The sequence below is a fragment of the Eptesicus fuscus genome, chromosome 14 (assembly GCF_027574615.1).
Source record: "Eptesicus fuscus isolate TK198812 chromosome 14, DD_ASM_mEF_20220401, whole genome shotgun sequence".
NCBI lineage: Eukaryota > Metazoa > Chordata > Mammalia > Chiroptera > Vespertilionidae > Eptesicus > Eptesicus fuscus.
This window is the reverse complement of record NC_072486.1, coordinates 16,305,981-16,329,070: the sequence shown is the minus strand read 5'-3', so window position 1 is coordinate 16,329,070 and position 23,090 is coordinate 16,305,981. Positions and strand designations below refer to the sequence as shown.

Below are 23,090 nucleotides of genomic sequence, written 5' to 3'. Positions count from 1 at the left end.
CTTGGGGCCTTATTTTCTTGGAAACATTGTCAGTGGAGTGCTGTAGGCTTCTGCTGTTTTCTTTCAGCGGATTCAAGGTCGAAAAGCCAGCCTGGAGGAAATACAGCTTGTTCACTCTGCACATCACTCACTGCTATATGGCACCAACCCCCTGGACGGACAGAAGCTGGACCCCAGGACGCTACTAGGTCTGTACGGGCCTCTCTTCTACTGAGAACAGCACATTCCAGCACTATCATTAGTCAAGGCGGGTGTCAGTTCAAAATACTTGGCAAGCAGTGTGACAACAAACCTAGCTCTCCATCAGCATTGCTCTTTGGGATGAGTGAGTCCCTTACAGTAAGCCAATGCCGATGAAGAAAAATCTTGCATTAGAAAAAATGACCAAGTTCCATGATGTTAACATTTAAGTTCATGTTTATTTGAATAGCTTTTCTCCATTGTATTTTAGCATACAGGAATAAATGCACAGTTGAGCTTGTTTGCTTACATTTTTAAACCAAAAGAAGAAAGGTTTTCACAATCTTAATGCAAATTTATCTTCACCTTTTCCATTTGTTTTGTGTTATTCAGTTCTTTTTCTCTGTGACCTTAACAGACAGAGGGCATAGTACAACTTATTTTAAGTGAAATTTTATAGTTAAGATTGCATTTTAAAATTTAATGTAATCTTTTTAATGTCTTCACTGTGGAATTAAACAGTAAAGTAGGTGGCAGAAGTAGAAAACTAATAAACATAATTTTTAGTTAACATACAATTTTCAAACTTCTGCCATCAAATTTTAAAATAAAATGAATGTTGAACAGGGTTATATAAACTTTATATGAGCAATAGAAATAATAGATTTGGAAAAAGTTCAATACAGAACCTTATTTTAGCTGAAACAATTCTATTAATTAAGTTTATTAACAACCTTTTATAGTGGAATAACAATACATAACATGGCTATACATACCAAAAGAATATTTTAAAAACTATCTTAACTTAAAAAAAGGTATTGCAGGGATTTTTTTGTCCCCTTTCAATAAAACCTATTGTGTCAATTCCAAATTATTGGACTCTCTCACCTAATTCAATATTATTTCAGAATAATTTTATATTAACTGCTCCTAAAGAATTCAGAAGCAAATATATGACATGTAGTAGGCAGGCATTCCTCACTTTATGAAGTAAAGGAAGATGGGTTAATGTGTGTATGCCTACATGCATTCAGGGGAGGTACTGGGAGAAATTGACAGAAAGGGGAACCGATGAAAATTATTCAGTGTTTTAGCAAACATTATTAAAATTTGATGATGAAAAACAATTTGTATAGAATTAAATCTGTATGTTAATATAAAGACGAATAAGTCAATCTGAACATATGTACTCTGTATTTTATTCCTTCTGTTGAAGGAAGGAATCTCTGCACATAAAGTACTTCATTTACTGTGGATACTATGTAATAAATGTCCTTATTTTTACATGAATTAATAATCTCACACAATTTGCCCAAAGATGAAGTTAACCACACATTAACTTTCATGGTTTTATGAGGTCAAAATACTCACACACTTAAAGATAGGAAGCTATGTTCATTTTGATTTTTTTAAAATTTATTTTTGGTTAATCCTCTTTTGAGGATATTTTTTCATTGTTTTTTTTTAAGGGATAGTAGGAGATGGAAGGACAGAGAGAGAGATAATCAATGTGAGAGAAACACATCGATTGGTTGCACAAGCCCCAACCAGGGCCATGGCCAGGGAGGAGCCTGCAACCGAGGTACATGCCCTTGACCAGAATCTAACCCAGGACCCTTTGGTCCACAGGTCAATGCTCTATCTACTGAGCCAAACTGGCTAGGGCAATATTGATTATTTTTTAATTAAGAGAAAACAAGTAGCATCCTCCCCCCCCCCATTTTTTTTTAACTATGTTCTTAAACTATAAATCAGTATAGATATAGGACTAAATATTTTGGATTTAATTGGGAAAAACTTACATGTAGGTGTTTGAGAGATATTCCAAAACAATTTTCTACACTTTAAGAGAAAAGACATATTTGTGAAAGAAATTAAGTTTAAATTTTGATGAGCTGGAACTGTTTACTTATGAAACATGGCAATGCCATCATTTTTTTTTTCCAAATGAAATTTGACACTTGAACAAAACTGATTTTCTCAAAATATTCAACATAAATATCATTTTAAAATTTGATGGTTTAGAAGTGAATTCCAATGTATAATTTAGACCTCTGGCAATTCTTTTCATGTATGTATGCGATGAAACACTGAGTATCAATAACTTAATTTTTAAAGTTTAAGTCCCAATAAGCTAGCCACTTATCTCATTAGGTTTGAGTATTTAATGTGAAATATAAAATTGAAGATTTAGGGTTAGCTTTGGGTATATATGTGGAGTTCGTTCCATAGGCACCTCTCAGGGATTAGTGCAACAATTTTAATATTAAGTATAGGCCACATGAGTAAATATAAACAAGGACATTGCATTGTTTAGTCTTGATGTCAAGCATGAAATTCAATGTTGATACCACTTCTGAACTCATGTGAGTATCTCATGTGAGTCTAGACACAGCACATTTTCCTCCATTCAAGTTCAAAGTGAACAATTGCATTGTTTTTTAAGTTTAACCTTTCATACTTTTTTGTTCTTTATAAAATTTGAATTCTCATGGCTTATATCTAAAAAACCAGACTGCCATGTATAAGTATAGAGATGTAGAACCATCAAGATATTTCTCTTCCTTTGTCCCTCTCTTTCACTCCCGTATATCCCTCTTCTTCAACACAGTGGGGATGGTGGTGTGGGGGGAATTTGTCAGTGTGCACACACATTGAATTTAAATTCATTCCATTTATGAAATTTCTGAGTTGAATTGATAATACTACTCTTCCTAGTTATGTTCCAGAGTTAGGAGGATTTAAATAAGAGGAGTTCATTATGACCAGACCTATCAGTCTTTGTATCTTGAAAGATATCTATAGCTTACAAAATAATTAGATTGGAAAATGTGCACCATTTATCTCTTTAAATACTCTAGACCCTGTAAGGTGACACTTTAAAAACATTCTCTCCAATCATTTCTGGTACAAGGTTTTCCTTAGCATTAATATTCCTGTCGTTCTTACTACCAGTTTTCATAATCGTGTGGCTAGTCAGCTCTCAGTTCATGGGGATGGCAACATAACATTATTTTTAAAAATTCCTATCAATTCAGTAAATTAAAATTTTTACACACCACTAAATTTAAATTATTATTTGTCTTTTTTGTATTATGTAAACATTACTTAATACAATTCTCCTTAAGCAGCTTAACATTTATCAGTATTTTCGTTATTCTCTTTGAGTTTACATAAATTTTTTAAAATTACTTTATTGCATTGTAATATTAACTTTATTTCTTTTAACTATAGAATGAAGAGTTCAGACATTAAATATACAATATTATGTATTTTAATTTCACATATGACATGTGAATGCATCCTTGCAAAATATTTAATAATATAGAAATATCTTTGTTATGAGCAACAACTTAAGTAAACTTTATCCCTCCACCTAACTACCCATACATTTTTTATGTATCTTTTACTGATGTCAGCATTTCAGGTTTAATATGCTTTTATGACTTGTTTTCTATTGATTACTTTTTTTCATGAATACCCTTATATATAATGAGGTGTATTATTTTTTTCATTTGTACTTAAATTTTTGTTTATCATTTTCCATCTGTTAGTTATTGCGTTTGAAAAATCAACTCATGAAATTTCTTTTTTAAAAAAATCAAATATTTTCTGTGACATTAAAATCTATTTAGATTTTTATTGACATGGCATGTGAATTCCACCACAAGCCTGTTTTCATTATTATTTCATTGATCATCAATAGAAAAAATGAATTGGGAAAGGTGAAATGGAAGTTTGCACCTCTTTCTACCACTAATCTCCTGAGTGACTCATCTGAGTCACTTCAGAGCCATTTGACTATGATATAGAAATGCCTACTCCTTTCCCTCTAATTATTTTGCAAGGCAGATTTTAGCCTAAGAAATTTAAGAGTAGTTATTTTTATTTTTTCTACTCATGTAGTAGATAATGTAGAAAATAAAAATGCAGATAACCAAAAGGATTAAAATTCCTTCAAGTATTAATACTAAGAGACAGTCACAAGTAAGATTTTGGCATATATTTTTAAGAAGATATATTATTGTATTATATAGATCCCTAAATAGTATTATCCTCATTGTAGTGTTTTGTAACTTGTTTGTTTGAAAAATTATAAATATTGGAGAGGCTAAGTATACTTAGTCATAGCTATATCTGAAATATAAATTCAAAACAAATCTGTATCTTTGAATAGATGTTTTAATATTTGAAACATTAAAAAATGGATGTCTTTCATAAATATTGGCTTGTAAAGCCACATTAGAGGGATATACTCAGTGAATAGCTGAGTTATTCATAGTAAAGTATGAATTTAAAAATGTTGTGATACATTTGTACAATGTGTGGGACAGTTAAAACAAATCTTAAGACTTAAATTTCATAGTTATTTAATACAGATCCCGCTGTTCATGTGGGGCAATAGACTCTACATGTAATATTTTTATTTACTTGCTGTGAGCTTTTACCTATCTAAAATTTGATCACTTTCCTCCTGAGTTAAATGATAAATACCATGTGACACACTATGTATTAATAAACACATCAAAATTATAAATTAGTTGTTAGAAATATTAAAAATTAATATTTAAAAACTATAATTATAGTCCCAATTTATATGTTTTTTCATATCTTCTTGCTATATAGGTGATGCCTCTCAAAAGTTTTTTTCTTCATTACCTTGTGGTGGACTTGGGGTAAGTATGAGTTTGTTCACTGCTCTTAAATAACAAGCTTCCAAAAATAACTCCTTTGATTTATCTATTCAATTATGTTTAAGGCTATTTTTCAGTAGAAGTTATACTAGACTGCATGACTAGCTCCGTAATTTGTAGGGCTCAATGCCAAATGAAAATACAGATCCCGCTGTTCAATAACGAAGAATTCAAGATGGTAACAGTAGAGAAGTAACCAGAGTAGGCCCATCGCTGTAGGGCCCTGTGTGACTGCACAGGTCACTGCTCACAAAGCTGGCTTTGCCAGGCTTTTCTCTGCCTGGGGAAAAGGTAGTACGAGAGGGTATAACACAGTTTTGTAGCGGAATTCAGTTTGCAATGCAGTCACACTGAATATGCAGATACATTATTTATATTCCTGATGAAAATTGCATAAACTTCACAAAGTGCTTTGAATTGTGGGACATTATGCTTGTGAACCTCCTGGGGCCATTTTTGTCTTCAATAATTAACAATGTTTTTGACCCAGGATATTTATACCGCATTGCAGGGACAAATTTGTTTGAATCCAGCGACATATGAAGAAAAACGTCTACATTTTGTGGATGATTAGAGCATACGTAATAGTCTGCAATCTATTTAAAGTTAACCCTTACCATTAATAGACCTTCATCCTGTAGAGCTGAGTGCTAAGTCATGTTGGGAAAACATATACTAGACCAGGTTTAAGGACTAAGGAATTTAATTCAATTAGGTTTCTTGGATATGGAAGGGAAAGAACAAAACTAGTCTTTTGTATGCCATGTATTAGGCAATATTTTGCTATAACTGAATTTTATACAGAGAATCTCCATGTATTTTCATAAAATTCTTTCATTTTAGTGATGTTAGACTTATCAAGGATAATCTTTATATTCCTTTACCTGTGATTCTGCCCTCTAGAAATAAGAATGGAAACTACAACTAACAACTAATAGGACTTTACAGTTTCTCATGTACAACAGAGGTTCATAACAACTTGGTAAAATAGTCATGATTGTTAGCACCATTTTGCAAATGAGAACCTGAAGTGTCAGAGAAGTGAGGTTATTTTCCTGAAGCCACACAGGAAAGAGGAGAAAGTTGAAAGTATGAGGTGGACGGGAAAATCCAAGTGGAAGAGTTCCGAAAGAGCATTGTAGGTGCTTCCATGGCTTTCATCTTTAACAGGCTGGCCACATGGCTGGTGTAGTGAGGTACCCTTTGTGGTAGCTCACCAGTGAGCTTGGCTTTTTGACCCCCAGCACAGGATAATCACTACCCCATATGTATCCTTGCTAAGTTTTAGCAATCCTCCTGTGAAGCTAGGAGCTTGCAGAATTATTCTAGAAAGCAGAGGACAAACTGATTTTTAAAATAGGGTTCATTGGCTTTGAGATTATTTTCTAACTTCCCAAGTGACCATCTTATGAGAATGGCTGATTACCTGCAAATGAGGCAAAGAAACAAAGCTAAGGACTACTTAGTGGGTCTGGTGATGGTGAGGAAATCAAAACTGTTGAAAGAGTGGTGGTCCCAAACCCCCACTCATTTACAAGTACCTTTATCCCAGGACCCACCTCCCAAGTTTGAAAGGGGCTGTGCCTATAACTCACTATCCCTTTTGAACACAAAGTTCCTTCCTCTACTTTGCTGCTCTCAACCCATAGCAAGGTAACTTCCTATCTTTAGCCAGAACTGCTCTAGTAAACTCTTAGATGTGCCCAGTGAATGAACAGTGCCTGTCACTTCTAACACAGTGGGTGTCAGAGAGTAAGTCCTTAGTAAGGTCCTCAGACACTGACCTAATCCAGATGGTACCAGTGCTGGTGGGTAAGTGAGGCTTGAGCAGAGGCAAGAGAAGGAAGACTGATTAGTTTGCCTGCATTAATACCGGAAAGGGCTGGAGAGAGTTACCTCTGTTGATCAAATTGGCCTCTAGGTCTTCTGGTGGTGTGTTTGTAGGTCTAGGTGAGTGTGTGTGTGTGTGTGTGTGTGTGTGTGTGTGTGTGTGTGTACATGTGTGTACACAAGCTTGTCCTGTTGATGTACCAGAGAACTAGTTGGATTCAGTCTTCCTGTGTGTTTTTTTCCACAAATCAAATTTGTTCCTATACATGAAGGTACCATATTGCCCCCTAATATCTTTGGTTTTGATATAAGTCCTAAGAGAGACTCTGGATCCTCTGGATTTGTACTAGTCTCCGTTTTTACCTCCCAGACGGTTCTAGACATACTGCATATATGAAAGACACCCAGTATGAACTTGGTGTGGTCCAACTTGGCACAATAGGGGCACCCTAGTGAGCTTGGAAACCACTGAAACGGCTTTTGTCTTAGGCCATTGTTCTGCTTCAGATTATCTAAGATGAACCCACGGTTTAAATTCTAAAATACTTAAATGCTCCCCAACTGTTCAACAAATTCCAGTTACCTAGACTATATACCTTTCTACTAGATGGGTTTATTACATACTTACTGAATGCTGATGATTAGATGGCTTTTGAGAAGACTACCTGAGACTTTATGAAACCATCCCCTAAAATTCCATGTGATAATTCGGCAGTGTTGTTCAGGCAGCTCAGTGGGTGAGTGGTATATAATGTGCTTTAAAGTATGCTCTCCTGAGTTGCATTTTTTTAAAATTACTTTATTGATTAAGGTATCACATATTTGTCCTCAAACCGCCCCCCCATTCCCATCCCAAACCCTTCCACACGCATGCCTCCACCCATGAGTTGCATTTTGAGCAACAACCTCAAGGTTTCTGAATTATTTTGTTTGGTTTTCATTTTGTTTAGTTACTATGGCATGACTCATTTCTGATGACTGTGTGATTGCACTACAAGAAAATGCGCCGTTGAAAAGAGCATTGTACCAAATCCCAGGACTTGGTCGGAGTCTAGTGAAACCGATAATTAAGGGACTCCGGAAACAAAAGCCAGCGCAGGACCATTTTAGTTCTCACTCCTCAGGGTATACATATCACCAAAAATAGTGATCATTTTCCTGGCCATCTGACCTGCTGCTGTGTGAAGAAATCTTGAAGTCATTTCTCAGCCTTATTTTTCCCTCTTCACTTGATAGGCCACAAAGAAGGGGGGGAAAAAAAGTAAGAAGGAAAGAAAAAGAAAAACCCACAAAAGCAAGGACGAGCAGGCTTTTATGATAATGTCGTCATCAGCTCCCAGCTTCAAACGCTTCTGCGGCTTTTGAGTTGTCATTTATAACTTGGAACTGAATCGACCCATAATTCCCCTGATACACTTAGAGAAATTGATAACAGACTCTGCACTTCTTTTATGGCTCGGAGGAGGCAACTCCAATCACATCACTATTGGCAGGCAATATTATTTTTTGACATGGTTGTAAAAGTATAAAGGGGCTTATGGCATTTGTTTAGATGAGGAATGGGCTCTCAAGCTGTGCTGGGGTTTACAGGACCAGATTAGTGAGAAGCAAAGGGAATATGATGTTTGCAAACAGGATATGATTTTATATATAAGTTTGGGTTTCATGCTCTGGCCCCTGGGGAAAGCCCTGCAGACAGCAGAGAATTCCACTTTCATCCGAGGACAGACAAGCTCCCCGTGCCAAAAGGCAGACAGCAGCGTGGTCAGTGGGCAGCGTCAGACCCTTGATTGGAGGAGGAGGAGCCGTGGAAGAGGCAGAGTAATTCCCTGGGAGGAATGAGGAATTGCAGAGCCTGGGCAGAGTCCCGGCCAGCCTAACTGGTCAAAGATGTGCCAAAAATGAGGCTCCGTGAGTTTAATCAAGGCGCTCTCTCCAGCAGCAGCTCGGTCGGACTGTGAACAGGAAGCCAGCTTTTTATTGCAAACTTTTACTCGGCCCGTATTCTATCTGATTGCACCTCGCTCTGACACACTGTGGGGGTTAGGGATGTCATTTTTTTGTGATTTGGGGAGGGGGAGATGGGGAGAAGAATTAGGTGATTGTGGGGAGGTAATTTAAGGCTCATTTCAATTGCTCTGAGGTTTTTAGCAGACGTTTCAGCCATATACTAACTACACTCACTGCACAGGAGGCAGGTTTGGATGAAATGTCTCAAATTTTCTTTCATTCTGTCAGGTTTAAAATGTAAGCTTTCCCATCTGATATATACAATTTACATGTGTGGAAATATGATATATGTACATATATTTATTCAAAAGAAAACTCTGTTATTTTACATTACATTTATACTTTCACATTATTTTTCCATTTAATATACCACATTGGTCCTCCACATTTATTCTCCCCAATAACAGTAAAAAAAAAAAAAAAAATCCAGTGACCAGCCTTTCAAGGGACTGCTTTAATTTTCTCTATTGTATTATAATATCAGGGAATAATTTATTTTATTTTTTAATATACTTTTATTGATTTAGAGAGGAAGGAAGAAGGAGAGAGAGATAGAAACATCAATGATGAGAGAGAGTCATTGATGGAGCCCGCAACCCAGGTATGTGCCCTGATTGGGAATCGAACCGTGACCTCCTGGTTCATAGGTCAATGCTCAACCACTGAGCCACACCAGCCGGGTGGGAATGATTTATTTTATGACCAAATCTATGATTATATAGTTGAATTGAATGTAACAGATAGGTTTGGTTAAAACACATTTCTCCTGCTATTTATAGTGTTTTTTTAAAAACAAAATTAGTATTTTATTTTCAATTTTTTTGTTGTTGTTGTTAATCATCATCCAAGGATATGTTTTCTTTGATCCCTAGAGAGAGTGAAGGGAAGGGAGGAAGGGGGGGAGAGAGAGAGAGAGAGAGAGAGAGAGAGAGAGAGAGAGAGAGAGAGAGAGAGAAACATTGATGTGAGAGAAACACATCGATTGGTTGCCTCTGGCATGCACCCCTACTGGGACCTGGGATCGAACCTGCAACCCAGGTATGAGTCCTTCACTGGAAATTGAACCTGAGACCCTTTGGTGCACAGGCCAGCACTCTAACCACTTAGCAACACTGGCCTAAACAAAATTAGTATTTTAGAAGGCATGTCATATGCCATCATAAGAAGAGTGAAGGGCAGGAAAAATAAGGTAAGACTTGTTGTCAATGGTTTAACAAAGTGCAGGAATGAGATAAGGAATAAGACAAGTTGCTCATAGCCTTTTCATTGGCTGATTTGGAGAAATGCTGTGCTGTGGGGGCACAAAGGATGAGACTTCCAGAACAGAACAGAAGAGAGGTTGTGTGAGGGTTACTCAAGCAGGCATAAGCAAAAGTGTCCAGAAAAAACTAGGCATGAATGTGTTTGTGTATTGCAAGGGGCAGTTATGAGTGAGGGTCAGGGGAGTCATCTAAGTATTAACTGTTTAGGTTATAACAACACACCATATTTTTGACATTTGCACCAAGCAGTTGCCAATTAATATGACTTATTGTTTTCTGCATCAAAACCTATGCTTATGCCAAAATTGGGATGTTCCTAAAGTTTTGATAATGACTCAGGAACCCCTCCCTTTTATCCTAAGTATATGCATCTCATGTTATTACACCCAGTTATTCCGAGCATGCACAATGCCTTTTGTTGTGTCCATAGAGAGAGGAGGGGGTCACATCTGTTTCTCACGTGCAGTAATCAGGATAATGTTGATTTCCTTCGTATTAATGTTCAGCTCAGTCCTGGCTTGCAATCAGTACTTCATTTCCTCCACTGCTGTTATCAAAGATACATCACAGTTCTCTTCCCTCCAGCACAATAAGAGGATCCACCCTGATTTGGAATCTCTCTTTTTTCATCTCCCCTTCCTAATTGTATTTGGGTTTTCATTAGTTTTCAAACATGATGCAAATGATACCAGCAGGAACAACCCAGGGCACCTGGGAAAAGGAAAACAGATAAGCCGCCTTAATGAAATGGTTTGAAAAAAATTTTATTTGTGCTGTGGATTCTGCAAAAAGATCATGTTGCCCCAGACTGGGAAACTGGAGTACAAAATACTGTGCAAGCCAGGGAATTCCTTCTCCGTGACAAAGGAAGTTTCCAGGATTGCATAGCTGATGTTCCCACAGAGATAAACATATACACATTACTCTGTGTTTACTAAAGATGTAAAATTTCATAGAGTCTTTAAGTGTCTGATGCCCATTGCAGAAAAGAGGAAAATTATAAATGAAAACCTTAACATCCTCCTTAATTCACTTAGCTGTAGCATCCCATCTGCGATGAAATTCCTTTAGTTGCTTTGACAGTATGGCTGAGGATCACAGGATGCATTTTGAAATTCTATCTTCATTTTCTTTTTAAAGTAAACCTCAATATAGCAAAGGTATTAAAATTCTTCTCTTATCAAAATGAAATCATCATCAAAGCTTTACCCATGTGTTTTTTTACATTCTTGGCACTACAATGTCTATAGAAAATTATATGTGCAACTATATCAACCAAATGATTCAGTAGCAGGGAAGAAAAAATATATCATTTTTAAAATAATTTTTTGCTCTATCATTTTCCTGTACTATAATAATGTTCTCCATTTGCCTATGTGTCTTGATGATAAGCACCGTGACAAGAAGACATTGCTCCTTAGATCTGTAGTTGCTGAAGGTAAATGTATTTGAGAACATTAAGCTTCTACCTAAGTCAGGAAACCTATGGTTCTATGAAACAAAAACTCTGGAAAATTAAAGCATACTTGAATAAATTTGAATTATACAGTCTTCTACTGATTGCCACTTCTGACTGTCAAGATAACATAAAGCCTTAGATCAAACAGAAGTTTTGAGTTCACAAAGGAAACTGAGGTACCTAAAGGAAGCAGGTTGCTACAGCTTCTATGCTGTGCAGCCTGAAATACAGCTACATCCAGTCCCAATCAGCCTTTCATTCTGATGCAGTTTCCCTTTGTCATATTTCTACCCAGGATAGTTCCAGGTCTAGATAGTCATCCTTGTAACAAACTAATACTATCCCATACATAATATTGGCATATCATTATTGGATGTGCTGTCATGAAGTATTTTGACAGTAAGTTAAGTGAAGCATAATGGCTGAATTTTCAAATAATAATTTTTCTTTCAAAATCCAAAACAAAAATACAGTGGTTTTTGGAGTGCTTGAAACGGGAGGTAGTTCATGGCCCACTTCCTCGGAGGTAATCATTCCCAACCCCCACGCGGACCCATAGCTCCTGCCTTCTGGGCCAGCACCTTCTTGTTATTGTGCAGGCTTCATTTTAAATATAAAATAAGTAAAGGACTTGACTTCCTAAGCAATGGCTCACTTATCTTAGAAACAAAGCATATATTGAATCATTGTTTATATGAATACTAATGAGACTGTTAAAAGACTAATACATTTATAATGATTTACATCCATCTCATTTGGTGAGTTTATTCTGTTACATTATCAGTAATATGATTTGCATGGTCTCTAATATTTCTGTGGACACATATCTACATATTCTTTATAAGGATCTGTAAAGACTTCTCAAAATGATCCTACACTAGTTTGAAATGTAATCATTTAAGGAACTAAAAATACAAGGCCTGCAAGTAGTGAAATTTGCTTTCAAAGAGACCATTTTTTTTACTTAACCTGTTGCCTCCCCTTTACACATTTCAACATCCATCCATCCATCCATCCATCCATCCATCCATTTATTAATTTAAACATGTGTGAGAGACTCCTATGTGCCAAGATGGAACAATCTTTAGCCTCATGTTTTTCTCTTACATTTTGATGTGTGTGTTTTTTTCCTTTTTGATTCCCTCTTACATATCATTTTTATCACTATTTGTCTATGTTAATACTCTATTTTTATTTATCAACTTTAGTGATAAAGACTTGGGAGCTAATAGAGATATGGATCGAAGGTGATTAGAATATCTGGATTCTTAGTCGAAAAAGATTCAGAGTCATTTTCCTAATGAAATATTTCTAAAGATAGATTGTCTCAGCTTTCCTCAGTAAAGGCCTCAAGTCTGTATTCTGAAGGCTAGCAAGTGCAGGTGACAGCATCTGACACTATTCCATTAATATCAAGTCATAAAGAAGTCAGATGCCAAATACTAATTGACACTAGTCTCTGTGCCTTTGGATTTAATATACGCACAGCTTCTGGTGGCTGCCACAGCTTAGGGAAGGATTCATTGATTTTCTTATTTATTCATTTGCTTACAAAATAAATATTTATTGAATGCCTATTATGTGCCAGGAACTGCAGGTACATCACTGAACAAAATTCTGTCCTGATGGTTGAACTTATATTCTGGTGGGGGAGACAGATAAGCAAATACACATTAGTATAAATATGTGTGTGTAATGATGAATGTTATAGAGAAAAGAAAGCAAAGAAGGGGGTGTGGCATGTTGGGGGCTGGAGATGGAACTGGTGGTTGCTGGGATATGTTGCCTTTTGAAGATTGGGATTGATGGGGGAGGGATCGTCTGGGAGTCTTGGCTTCTTGTGGTGACTAACTTGAAGAGGGACACAGGGAACAATGAGATCTGTGCCCAGGGCCCAAGGCAGGATGATGGGAAAGCAGTTAAAGCTCAGGGGGTCAAAGGTGGTTTGTCAAGACTGCTCAGAGTTCTGAGTCCCCATTTTCACATCTGCCCATGAAGATGTGAACAACCAGGGGTAGGGTTGTCCCATCCAGAACACACACCGCTCTCGGCCTCCTTTTGGGCTCCTGGATTGAGTTGTGGTGCTGTGGGGCAGGCACCCTGGATTTACAGGCACAACCTGCAATCCTGAGGTCTCCGTTAAGGTCTGACCTTGGAGGGCTGGAGGAGCTTGAGGCTAGGGGCACAGTTCAAAAGGACTCAGAGATCTGGGCCTCAGCAGCAGATCCTGGGCTGTGAGACATCTGGGTGGCTCCACAGCTTAGCAGCATTACGTGCTTTGGGGTTCCCAGTCCCCAGCGACGTTATTCAGACATAGTTTCCTGTATAAATTGTGCAGCTGCAAATTAGATACAGTATTCTAACACCTGCCCATATTCAAGTATAATGAAAATGCCCTGACATTTGCATGACATTTCCCAGTGCTTTTTCATGTTCATTTAAGTGGCTTTTTGAGTAACACTGTTATGTTGTGGCCTCAGTTGCCTCTGGCTGGTCCCTGCTAATTTATATCCGAGTTGAAAGATTCGGGGTAACTGATTTGTTTATCCCCTTAGATTAGTGCACGAACCAAAGGGTGGTGACTTCTCAATTTCTTCAGGATCAGTTGTACATAATGCAAGGAACTCAGACTTTGGAATCTGAATTCCAAGGACGTTTCTTACTAATAACTATCAGTTTCCGATCCTTAGTATATTCAATATTAAATGAAACAAACCAATAAAAAATGTCGACTAAGCTATTTAGGACTGTTCTCTAACCATATATGTAAAATAATAACTCTTAAGTTTGACCCTAATGGGGTTCAGATGATTGACTTTAATGAATTATCTCTTAGGGAGAGGGACAGGTGAGATACCTTGGTTTAGCCAGGGGCCGAGAGAACTCTTTATTCTATTGGTTCTCATATAAAACTGGTCTGGTTCACATCCTCACATCAGAAACTATTCTCTATATACAGCTTCCAGTAAATACATATGAAATATATATAAGCTACCTTATATATTTTAATCCTTATAGCAATTCCAGGAGTCTTATTATGAAAGGTGTAACTGAGGCTTCCCTTTCTACAGTAAAGGAAACTGAGGCTCAGAGAGGAGAGTAAGTTGTTCAAGTCACACAGTTAGTAGGTGGTGAAGTCGAAATCTGATTCCCAAACTCTTCACCACAATGCTATGCACACACACTCTCCATAATTTCAACCTCATATGATTGTCAACACTCCTCTCCCAAATGACAATAGCCCTAGCCATCAGACAGCACAATTGTTTATTTTGCCAAAAGCATTCTGCTCTTTATTGAAATTCCTGTAAAGTATTAAATCCATGTATGCAGACATTATTAATCTGGGGTAAAAAAAAATTATGTAGCCATACACAGCATTTCATCCCTATCTAGAACACTGAAAAATCTCTACCATCTGACCAAACCACTGTGAGATGAGTTAATGAGGACTCATGTCACACACCAGCTGAGTCAGAGTTAATTGTATTAAGCTGCTCATGATAGGAATAGGGTTCTAACATGCACAGTTTAGAGAATAAAAAGGTCAGCATATTATGAAATACCATTTACGCAATATGTACATCAGATTAAATGAAGAAACAGTAGGGAAAATGTATTATTTGGCTTTATCTCTGACTCAATCTTGGAAAGACTGAGCAGCAGGTCACTGAAGCTGTGAATAACAGTGGTGACTCTCAAATTCCTTGACTGACCACATAACCCACAGGAATCCATATATTACTTGGCAAATCCTTTAGTTCACCAATATCTTAAGTAAGGATCCTTCAAGTCTCAAAGTGTAACACTTGGCCCCAACAAACATGTTCCTCTATTCCTGTCACTGGCACATAAATAGTAAAGAGTATGTTTTTGGAGATGGAGAAATTGCACATGCAAGGTCAGTAGAGCTTCCAGAAAGCAGTCGATCACACTGTGAGGCGGTCTGTAGAACATCAACACACACGACATGCCCCTCGCCTCCTCCAGCTGCTGCACTGATAGTTCACGCCTTCTTTCCATATGGAATTTCGGTCACAGTATTCATTCATCATATCCATGGTTTGGCCTGGAATCTGGAGGTCCTCCCCGTAGCTGCTCTTTCTTTTTCATCTCACCATGACTAAAGAAGCTAAGGTGTGGGCATTATAATCTACAAGTGATCCCACGGGAATGTGCTGTCATTTAAGTGTTCCTCCCAGGGCTGAACAAAAGAGCGAAAGCATGTGGGTTCACCCACCCATTGTCATCATAAATCCATCCCAGCTCCATTTCAAAGGTCTCGGGCTTTTAGCAGAACATCTAACATGAAATGAATATATGCATCCAAAGAGCTGGCATGTTGTATCACGTGGGCAGAGGGAGGAACTCCCCTTGTCACAGGCTGCAGAGCCATCTGAAGAAGAATACACTAAAGAATACCATAGGGCCTCGGCTCAGAAAGATGACTTTCATTAGTATTCTACAGGAGAGAAAAAGCGATGGTCATCGGACACTTCCTCACGCTGACAGGTGGCCCTAATTAGGTCTGGTTTTGCAGAAAATAAATAGGCTGCTGTCTCAGGGGTATGATTTAAAAGCTCTTCAAAGCTCTGAAACCCTGCCGTCTCATCTGGCATACCTGCCCAACTGATGTTCTGCCATTAGCATCAGGGCACCTTAGGGAGACTTGAACCAGGGGAGGGGGCACTGTTTTCAGAAGCCATTGTGATGAAGCACCTGGGCAAAGAACCTTGATTTAGAAATTAGAACATTTGGATTCAGACCCCCCCCCCCCACCACACACACACACACACACTGTCATTGCTTTCCAAGTCTTTCTCCCACTCTGCAACACTGAAGTGTAGATTCTGATTCAACAGAACTGGCAGGGCCGGAAATTCTGCGTTTCTCACAAACACCCATGTGATATCAGTGCTGCTTACCATGGACCACACTTTGAGTGGCAGGATCCTATATGATCAGGAATGGGCAAAGCATTTGATATTCCTGGGCCTTGGTTTCTTTACTTCTGCAAAATAGAGGTGATTAATGGAATGTGCTTATCATCCTCTTTGGGGCTCAACTATGACATAGTTGGGGATTTGGTTGACTAAGACTTAGAATGCAATCCATCTCCTTTGTGCAAATAGTTATAGGATAGGAAAGTTTCTATAAGGGACAGAAGTGAACTACTAGTATGACAACAAAGTTCCAGGGTGGAAGGGACATTCCAGATGTTTCTGAATACCAAGCCAGGGAAGGGAGGCCCCTAATGCTGGCAAAAGAGAGCTGCAAGTCCTGGTGTAACACTAACTAAATTATACATGAATTGCAGGACCTGAATGGGGTAGAGTTTTTTATATCACATTTTAGATTTTTAGCCACATTAAAACCCTGCCTGGAAATTGAGGGTGGGCAAATGCAGGTTTACAGTTGTGAGGGAAATTCTTTTGAGTTAGTAAAGCTGTTGTAATAATCATAACCTGCATGTCTTTTACGAACAACTATAAACCTACTTTTTTGCACCCCTGTTTATCACTATAGAACGAATGCTTCCTTTTGGCTGAGGAGTTTTAGTTCCCAATTTTCAGGGTGAAATATGCAAGACATCCTAGGAAGAATCGTGTACCACTTTGCCATGCCCACGTAGTGCATGTGAAACCTGTTCTGTAAATGGGCACAATAATACTATCTTTAACTCTGGAATATTTCGGAAAGGAATCAACAAGCTGCGTTTATGTTATACAAAGGAGACTGTGCCCAAATTCCTTTTCCTTTAAGTCATTCTGTTTCCCTGTTAAATACTTTCACATCCACTTTCAGTACAGGTAGCTTAATTTCTATCATGTGCAGCTTTTCCGAGCATTAGCTTTGTTTCAGGTGCCAATGATTGAGCTACACTGGATGTGCTTGGAAAAGGTCCACATTCATTCAGGAAACTCTAGTTGAACTAGATCCATATGTAGCTTTAAAAAATGTAGTGTTCTGATTGGAGGTAGTTTCTGGCTTCCAGCATGATCACATATGATTTTGCTTTTGATGTGCTATGGAATAGAAAGTAATGTTGGAACCAAAACTCTGGGATCATTTGTTTTCATACTTACCATTTACTGAGAACTTCCTACTTTCACCATTGTGTTGTATTATGTTAAGCACTTTACATGCATTAACTAATTTAATTTTATTAAATTGTTAGTTTTCTAGTAATCCTGTGAGGAAGGTAGTATTATCTCCATTTTTCTTTTTTGTTATGTATTTTTATTGATTTCAGAGAGGAAGGGGGAAGGAGAGAGAAATAGAAACATCAGTAATGAGACAGAATCATTGATTGGCTGCCTCCTGCATACCCCCTACCGGGGATCGAGCCTGCAACCTGGGCATGTACCCTTGACCGGGATTCAAACTGTGACCTTCTGGTTCATAGGTCCAAGCTTAACCATTGAGCCACGCTAGCCAGGCTCTATTTTGGAGTTGTTATTAATGAACATGGCCAAGTGTGAACAGCTTGTAAGTGGAAGTGGTAGTTTTCAAGGTCTCTAACTCTAAAGTCAACAAATACATATATGGTGTTATTGAACTTAACATTGAGGATACCCTTGCCAAAGCTACCACCCAAGAAAATGGGATAAGGTAAAGGAAAGTTTGTCCAAAGATAACTTGGGAGTTCTATTATAAAGCTTATTAGAAAGCCTGACAATTTCTCCAAATCGTGGAGTTATGGAACCTCTAGGTATAAAGTATTGGTGTAATACTTAGACAATTATTGGTAGTCATTGTATCTTGGTACAACTTATCTTGATAAGGCTGACTTATTAATAACACTCATAACACATCCTATTTTTACCTTTACTTTCACCTTTTATTTCTTCCCCTCTTACCCCAAGAGAGTTCTTTCTTTGTACAATTTGGAAGAAAAAGGGCTTTCTCTATGAACTTAACCCTTCTCAAATAATGGCATGTGAAGCACAAGATTTTGTTTGTTTATGTTTTATTTCCTAGCTATTATAAAGCAAAACTTTCATAAAATGCATTAAAATAAATTACTAAAAGCGATTTACAACATGAAAACCTCAATTATTTTTATTAGATTCAACAGATATAAAATTATTCTAAACAGATTTCTAAGAAGGTTCTAAGTGCTTGCTTGTTGTGGACTGGGAACACTCTGAGGACCGCCATGGTTCCCTGGACCACACTTTGGATAGAAATATTCTAGGCCAGTGAATATGAATTTACGTTCAGTCATATTTGAATTTAAATCTGTCATCTTGTTAGTTTTCTATTTTGTCCCATCCGGGTTTGTTGTTGTTGCTGTTATTGGTTGGTTGGTCGGTTGGTCGGTTAGTTGATTGCTTTTCCCTTCAATATCTGTTTCTGCCTTCTTTTGGATTGAATATTTAAAAAAATATTTCATTTTAATTCCACTATTGACTTATTTGTTGCAACTCTTTATTTCTTTAATAGTTTCCTTAGCATTTACACTTATTAACACTTATCACTGTCTACTTTCCAGTAGTTACTCTACTGTATGAATAAGAATCCTACAGCAGTTTATGTGCTTTTGTTGTCATACATTTGACTATTTGTTACATGTGCCATAAACCTCACACATTTTTATTTTTATTTTTATTTTGCTTTAGGTAGTCAATTACCTCTTTTTATAAGGGAATGGAAATAAGCAAGCGTCTCACATGTGCCTGCATTATTATCATTTTTAACACTCTTCACTTCTTTGTATCAATCCATATTTCTATCTGGTATTATACTGTGTGTTTTTTCCTGGTATTTTAATGATTTATTTTATCAGTTTTTGTAACTCAGGTCTGATGGCAAAAACAATGGCATGGCTGTTATTTTCTGAAAACTCTATTTTTATCTCTTAAAGTTATTTTTTAAATATTTTTGGCTTATATAGAATTCTGAGTTGCATTTTTTCCCCTTGAAAATGGCATTGCATTGTCTTCGAGCTTGAACTTTTTCTATTAAGAAATCTGCTATATTCCTTTGTTCAGTTTTATGTAATGTGTCTCTTTTCTCTGACTGTTTTCAAGATTTTTTTTGCTGAGTTTTCAGCAGTTAGGTTTTCTCATATGTTTATAATTGATTTTGTGGTATGTGTTTTTTCTATTTATGCTTTGAATATTTTAGATCTGTGGTTTCATTATTTTTGAGAACTTCTCAGTCATCTCTTAAATATTTCTTTTTGCCTCATTTTTCTCTCTTTCCTCCTTTCAAGAATCCAGTTAAAATGTTTGACAGTTTAGGTTTCTTTAGCTCCCAAATGACACCTCCACGTTAATATTTTTCAGCCTTTTTCTTATTATGAGGGTGAGAACATCATTCTTTGCATTTTTCTATACCATAAATAAATAGAGAAAATTTAGACCAATTATTCTTAAGTTGTGTTCACTAAGTGAAAGGCCATGAGGTTATTCATTGTAAGAAGCCCATGAATTCATTTGCAACTCTACTTGGACTTAACAAACATGGGTCCAAAATATGAGGCTACATTTTCATATTTTGCTACAATTAACATGGTTCAAATGAATTTAAAATGATTGCTGAATTAATTACAATTTTCGTCGCTATCTTCTCAAATAACAATAATGCAATAAAACTCTGTACTGATGTGAATATTTTGAGCATTTACATGAAATGCTAACCTGTGCATCTTTGCTTCAGTTGTATCTGCAGGCAGAAGCCAGAATCCTTTATAAACTCACCCCATGTAATGACACTCCAAGTGCCCCACCCTAAGACATCTCCTTGCGTTAGGTTGTGATCCTTGTGTACAAGGCACCAATCCAGCTAGTTCCTGTGAGACACTATTTTCCCTTTCCTGCTTTAGAATTTTTTAACTTTGTGTAAAAATAAGTCTCTCTGGACAGCAGAAGTTATGTATTGGCAGCCCAGCATCCATATTGAAGAAACAGGTGTTTTTCGTGTGTGTGTGTGTGTGTGTGTGTGTGTGTGTGTGTGTTTAAATATTTTTTTATTGATTTCAGAGAGGAAAGGAGAGGAAGAGAGAGATAGAAACATAAGTGATGAGAGGGAATCATTGGTCTGCTGCCTCCTGCACGCCCCACACTGGGGATCGAGCCCGCAACCCGGGCATGTGCCCTGACAACTGTGACCTCATGGTTCATAGGTTGACGCTCAACCTCTGAGCCATGCTGGCCAGGCTTGTGTGTGTTTTTTTTTGTGTGTGTTTTTTTAATATATTTTATTGATTTTTTACAGAGAGGAAGAGAGAGGGATAGAGAGTTAGAAACATCGATGAGAGAGAAACATCGATCAGCTGCCTCCTGCACACCCCCTACTGGGGATGTGCCCGCAAACAAGGTACATGCCCTTGACCGGAATCGAACCTGGGACCCTGGAGTCCACAGGCCGACGCTCTATCCACTGAGCCAAACCGGTTTCGGCTTGTGTGTGTTTTTTAAGCCTGGCTGACAACTTTTTAAAAGTGTATTCTCAGTATTTATAATTGAAGAATTGCACCTAGGGCCCCAGCTCATTTTCCTGACATTACATTACATCGGCATTACTGGTCTGGCACCAGAATTATTTGAACATGTGGCTACTGCTGTAGCCCTAATCTGTGCCACTTCCATATATGAGTCTCTCCAGGCTTTTTTTTTTTTTTTTTTTGGTACCTTGTCCCTGTTCATGGACTCCTTTTTGTCTATATTTGTCTTCGTCTTGTTACTGCTGTTTTTTAAACCATAAATTACATGACAGTGTATATTATCCAGTGGCAGATCTATCTGTGGACAGTTAACTTACTTTGAACTTGAATTATTTTGTGTACTGTATATTACACTTGTATTTTGCTGTCCATTTTTATGTGGCCATTTCCAGAATAAAGTACAACAACCACCAAAATAATCAGCCCTGGCTGAGTTGATTGGGGCAGTGTCTTATACACCAAAAAGAGGCAGGTTCGATTCCCAGTCAGGGCACACATGCCAGGTTGTGGGTTTGATCACTGGTTGGGGCGTGTATGAGAGACAACCCATCGATGCTTCTCACACTGATGTCTCTCTCTCTCTCTCTCTCTCTCTCTCTCTCCGTCTCTCTCTCTCTCCCTCTGTCTAAAAAAACAAGGAAACAACACACACACACACACACACACACACACACACACACAAACTGAAGACCATCCCATGAATACCCAAAAGGGTATTTGGAATAAGAGGTGGGGGTGCAGGTGATAGGGCACTCAACATCTTTCATTTCTTGCTAAATCCAGATCATGAATTTTTTATCATTTGGATTCATGCACCTAATTCTGGGTGGAATAAATGAACTGTGAGAACTGTAGGCTTTGATATATTGCACCCAGCTTTCCAATGCTCAGAATCTGTTTGGAAGGAAGTGGAAGGGTGAGGATACCCGGTGATTCGTGGCTGCGCAAAGGCATCAGGCCCTCCATAGCCTCTGGTGTGCAGTGACAGACCCAACATTCTCAGGAACAACTTTCTCAGGACCGGCTTTCAATGGGTAGAAATTGTTTCTTTCTTTTCTTTTTTCCTTCTTGGTATGGATGCCGATAATCATATGATGTCCTTGATCTTTTATTTTGCCACTGATATTATATAACTATTTCCTTTTTGAGGCCATTAAAAGAAATTGCAATCCCTTTTCTTTGATGTATTAAGGAAAGATAAGTGGAGATTGGAGCACAAGAATGATAAGAACTGTGAAAGGTTTTTCCTGGCTCTGTCACTAACATTTGTGAAACTGAAGAAACAGAAAAGGGCAGAACAATTCTTAACATAAGTTTATATTAGTGTTGATTCTATTGAGTAGACATAATTATTTGGGTAAATTCTGGATTAAAAAAACCCCAATACTGACAAAAATAATTCTTGGTTGTCTTCCAAATAAAAAGCAAGAGAGAAAGCACAGCTTTAAAAAGGTCACAATGAAAATATAAAGCCTTTTCCTCCCTGTTCCTTCTGTCTCCTTTCCTCCACCCTCTCTGGGCTCGCTCTCTGCTTTCCCTCTCTTCCCGCTTCTTCTTTCTATTTTCTTTTTAGTGTTGCCATATTCCATAATAAAGGATTGTAAGCAGCTTTCAAAACAAATAAATAGGAACTCTGTGTGTGTGTGTGTGTGTGTGTGTGTGTGTGTGTGTGTGTGTGTTTATAGAGTAGGTGTGGTAATCATTCAGAAGTGAAAATACAAGGAGTCAGGAATGAAATTAGTTACCTAACGTGTGTGCTATAGTAGCGACTACGTTTACTAGAGAAAGGCCTCAGATTTGGCTTTGCAATTTCTAGCAGCCAATGCGGAGAGGGCAGCACTGTGTTCTTCAGATGGTTCTCACTTTCCCAGCCTTGGCATTATTGACATTTTGAGTCAGATACTTCTTTTGTTACACTGGCCTGTTGCATTATGAGATGTTCAGTAGAATTCCTGGCTTCTACCCAACAGAAGCCAGAAACACATCTGCCCCTCAGTACTGACAACGAAAAATGCCTCCAGAAATTGTCAAGTAGCCCCTGGGGGACAAAAGCACCCCACCCCCAATGAGAGCCTCTGCATTAGAAAAATGGCAAACACATTACAACACTTGGGAAAAGCCCAGCCGGTCCAGATACAACTTGTGGCATTTGAATTGGTTGAATATATTGTACAATTTTACACGGTAAAATTCAACACTTTTAA

The 23,090-nt window shown here is 37.7% G+C and overlaps 1 protein-coding gene across 1 annotated transcript in view; it reads left to right on the top strand.

Moving 5' to 3' along the window:
• HDAC9 (histone deacetylase 9) overlaps positions 1-23,090 on the top strand; it is a 379,234-nt gene that overhangs the window by 150,475 nt on the left and 205,669 nt on the right. Inside the window, exons 13-14 of the mRNA XM_008148368.3 lie at positions 68-188; positions 4,807-4,856. Coding sequence (XP_008146590.2) covers positions 68-188; positions 4,807-4,856 — 171 coding nt within the window. The remainder of the gene's footprint in view (positions 1-67; positions 189-4,806; positions 4,857-23,090) is intronic.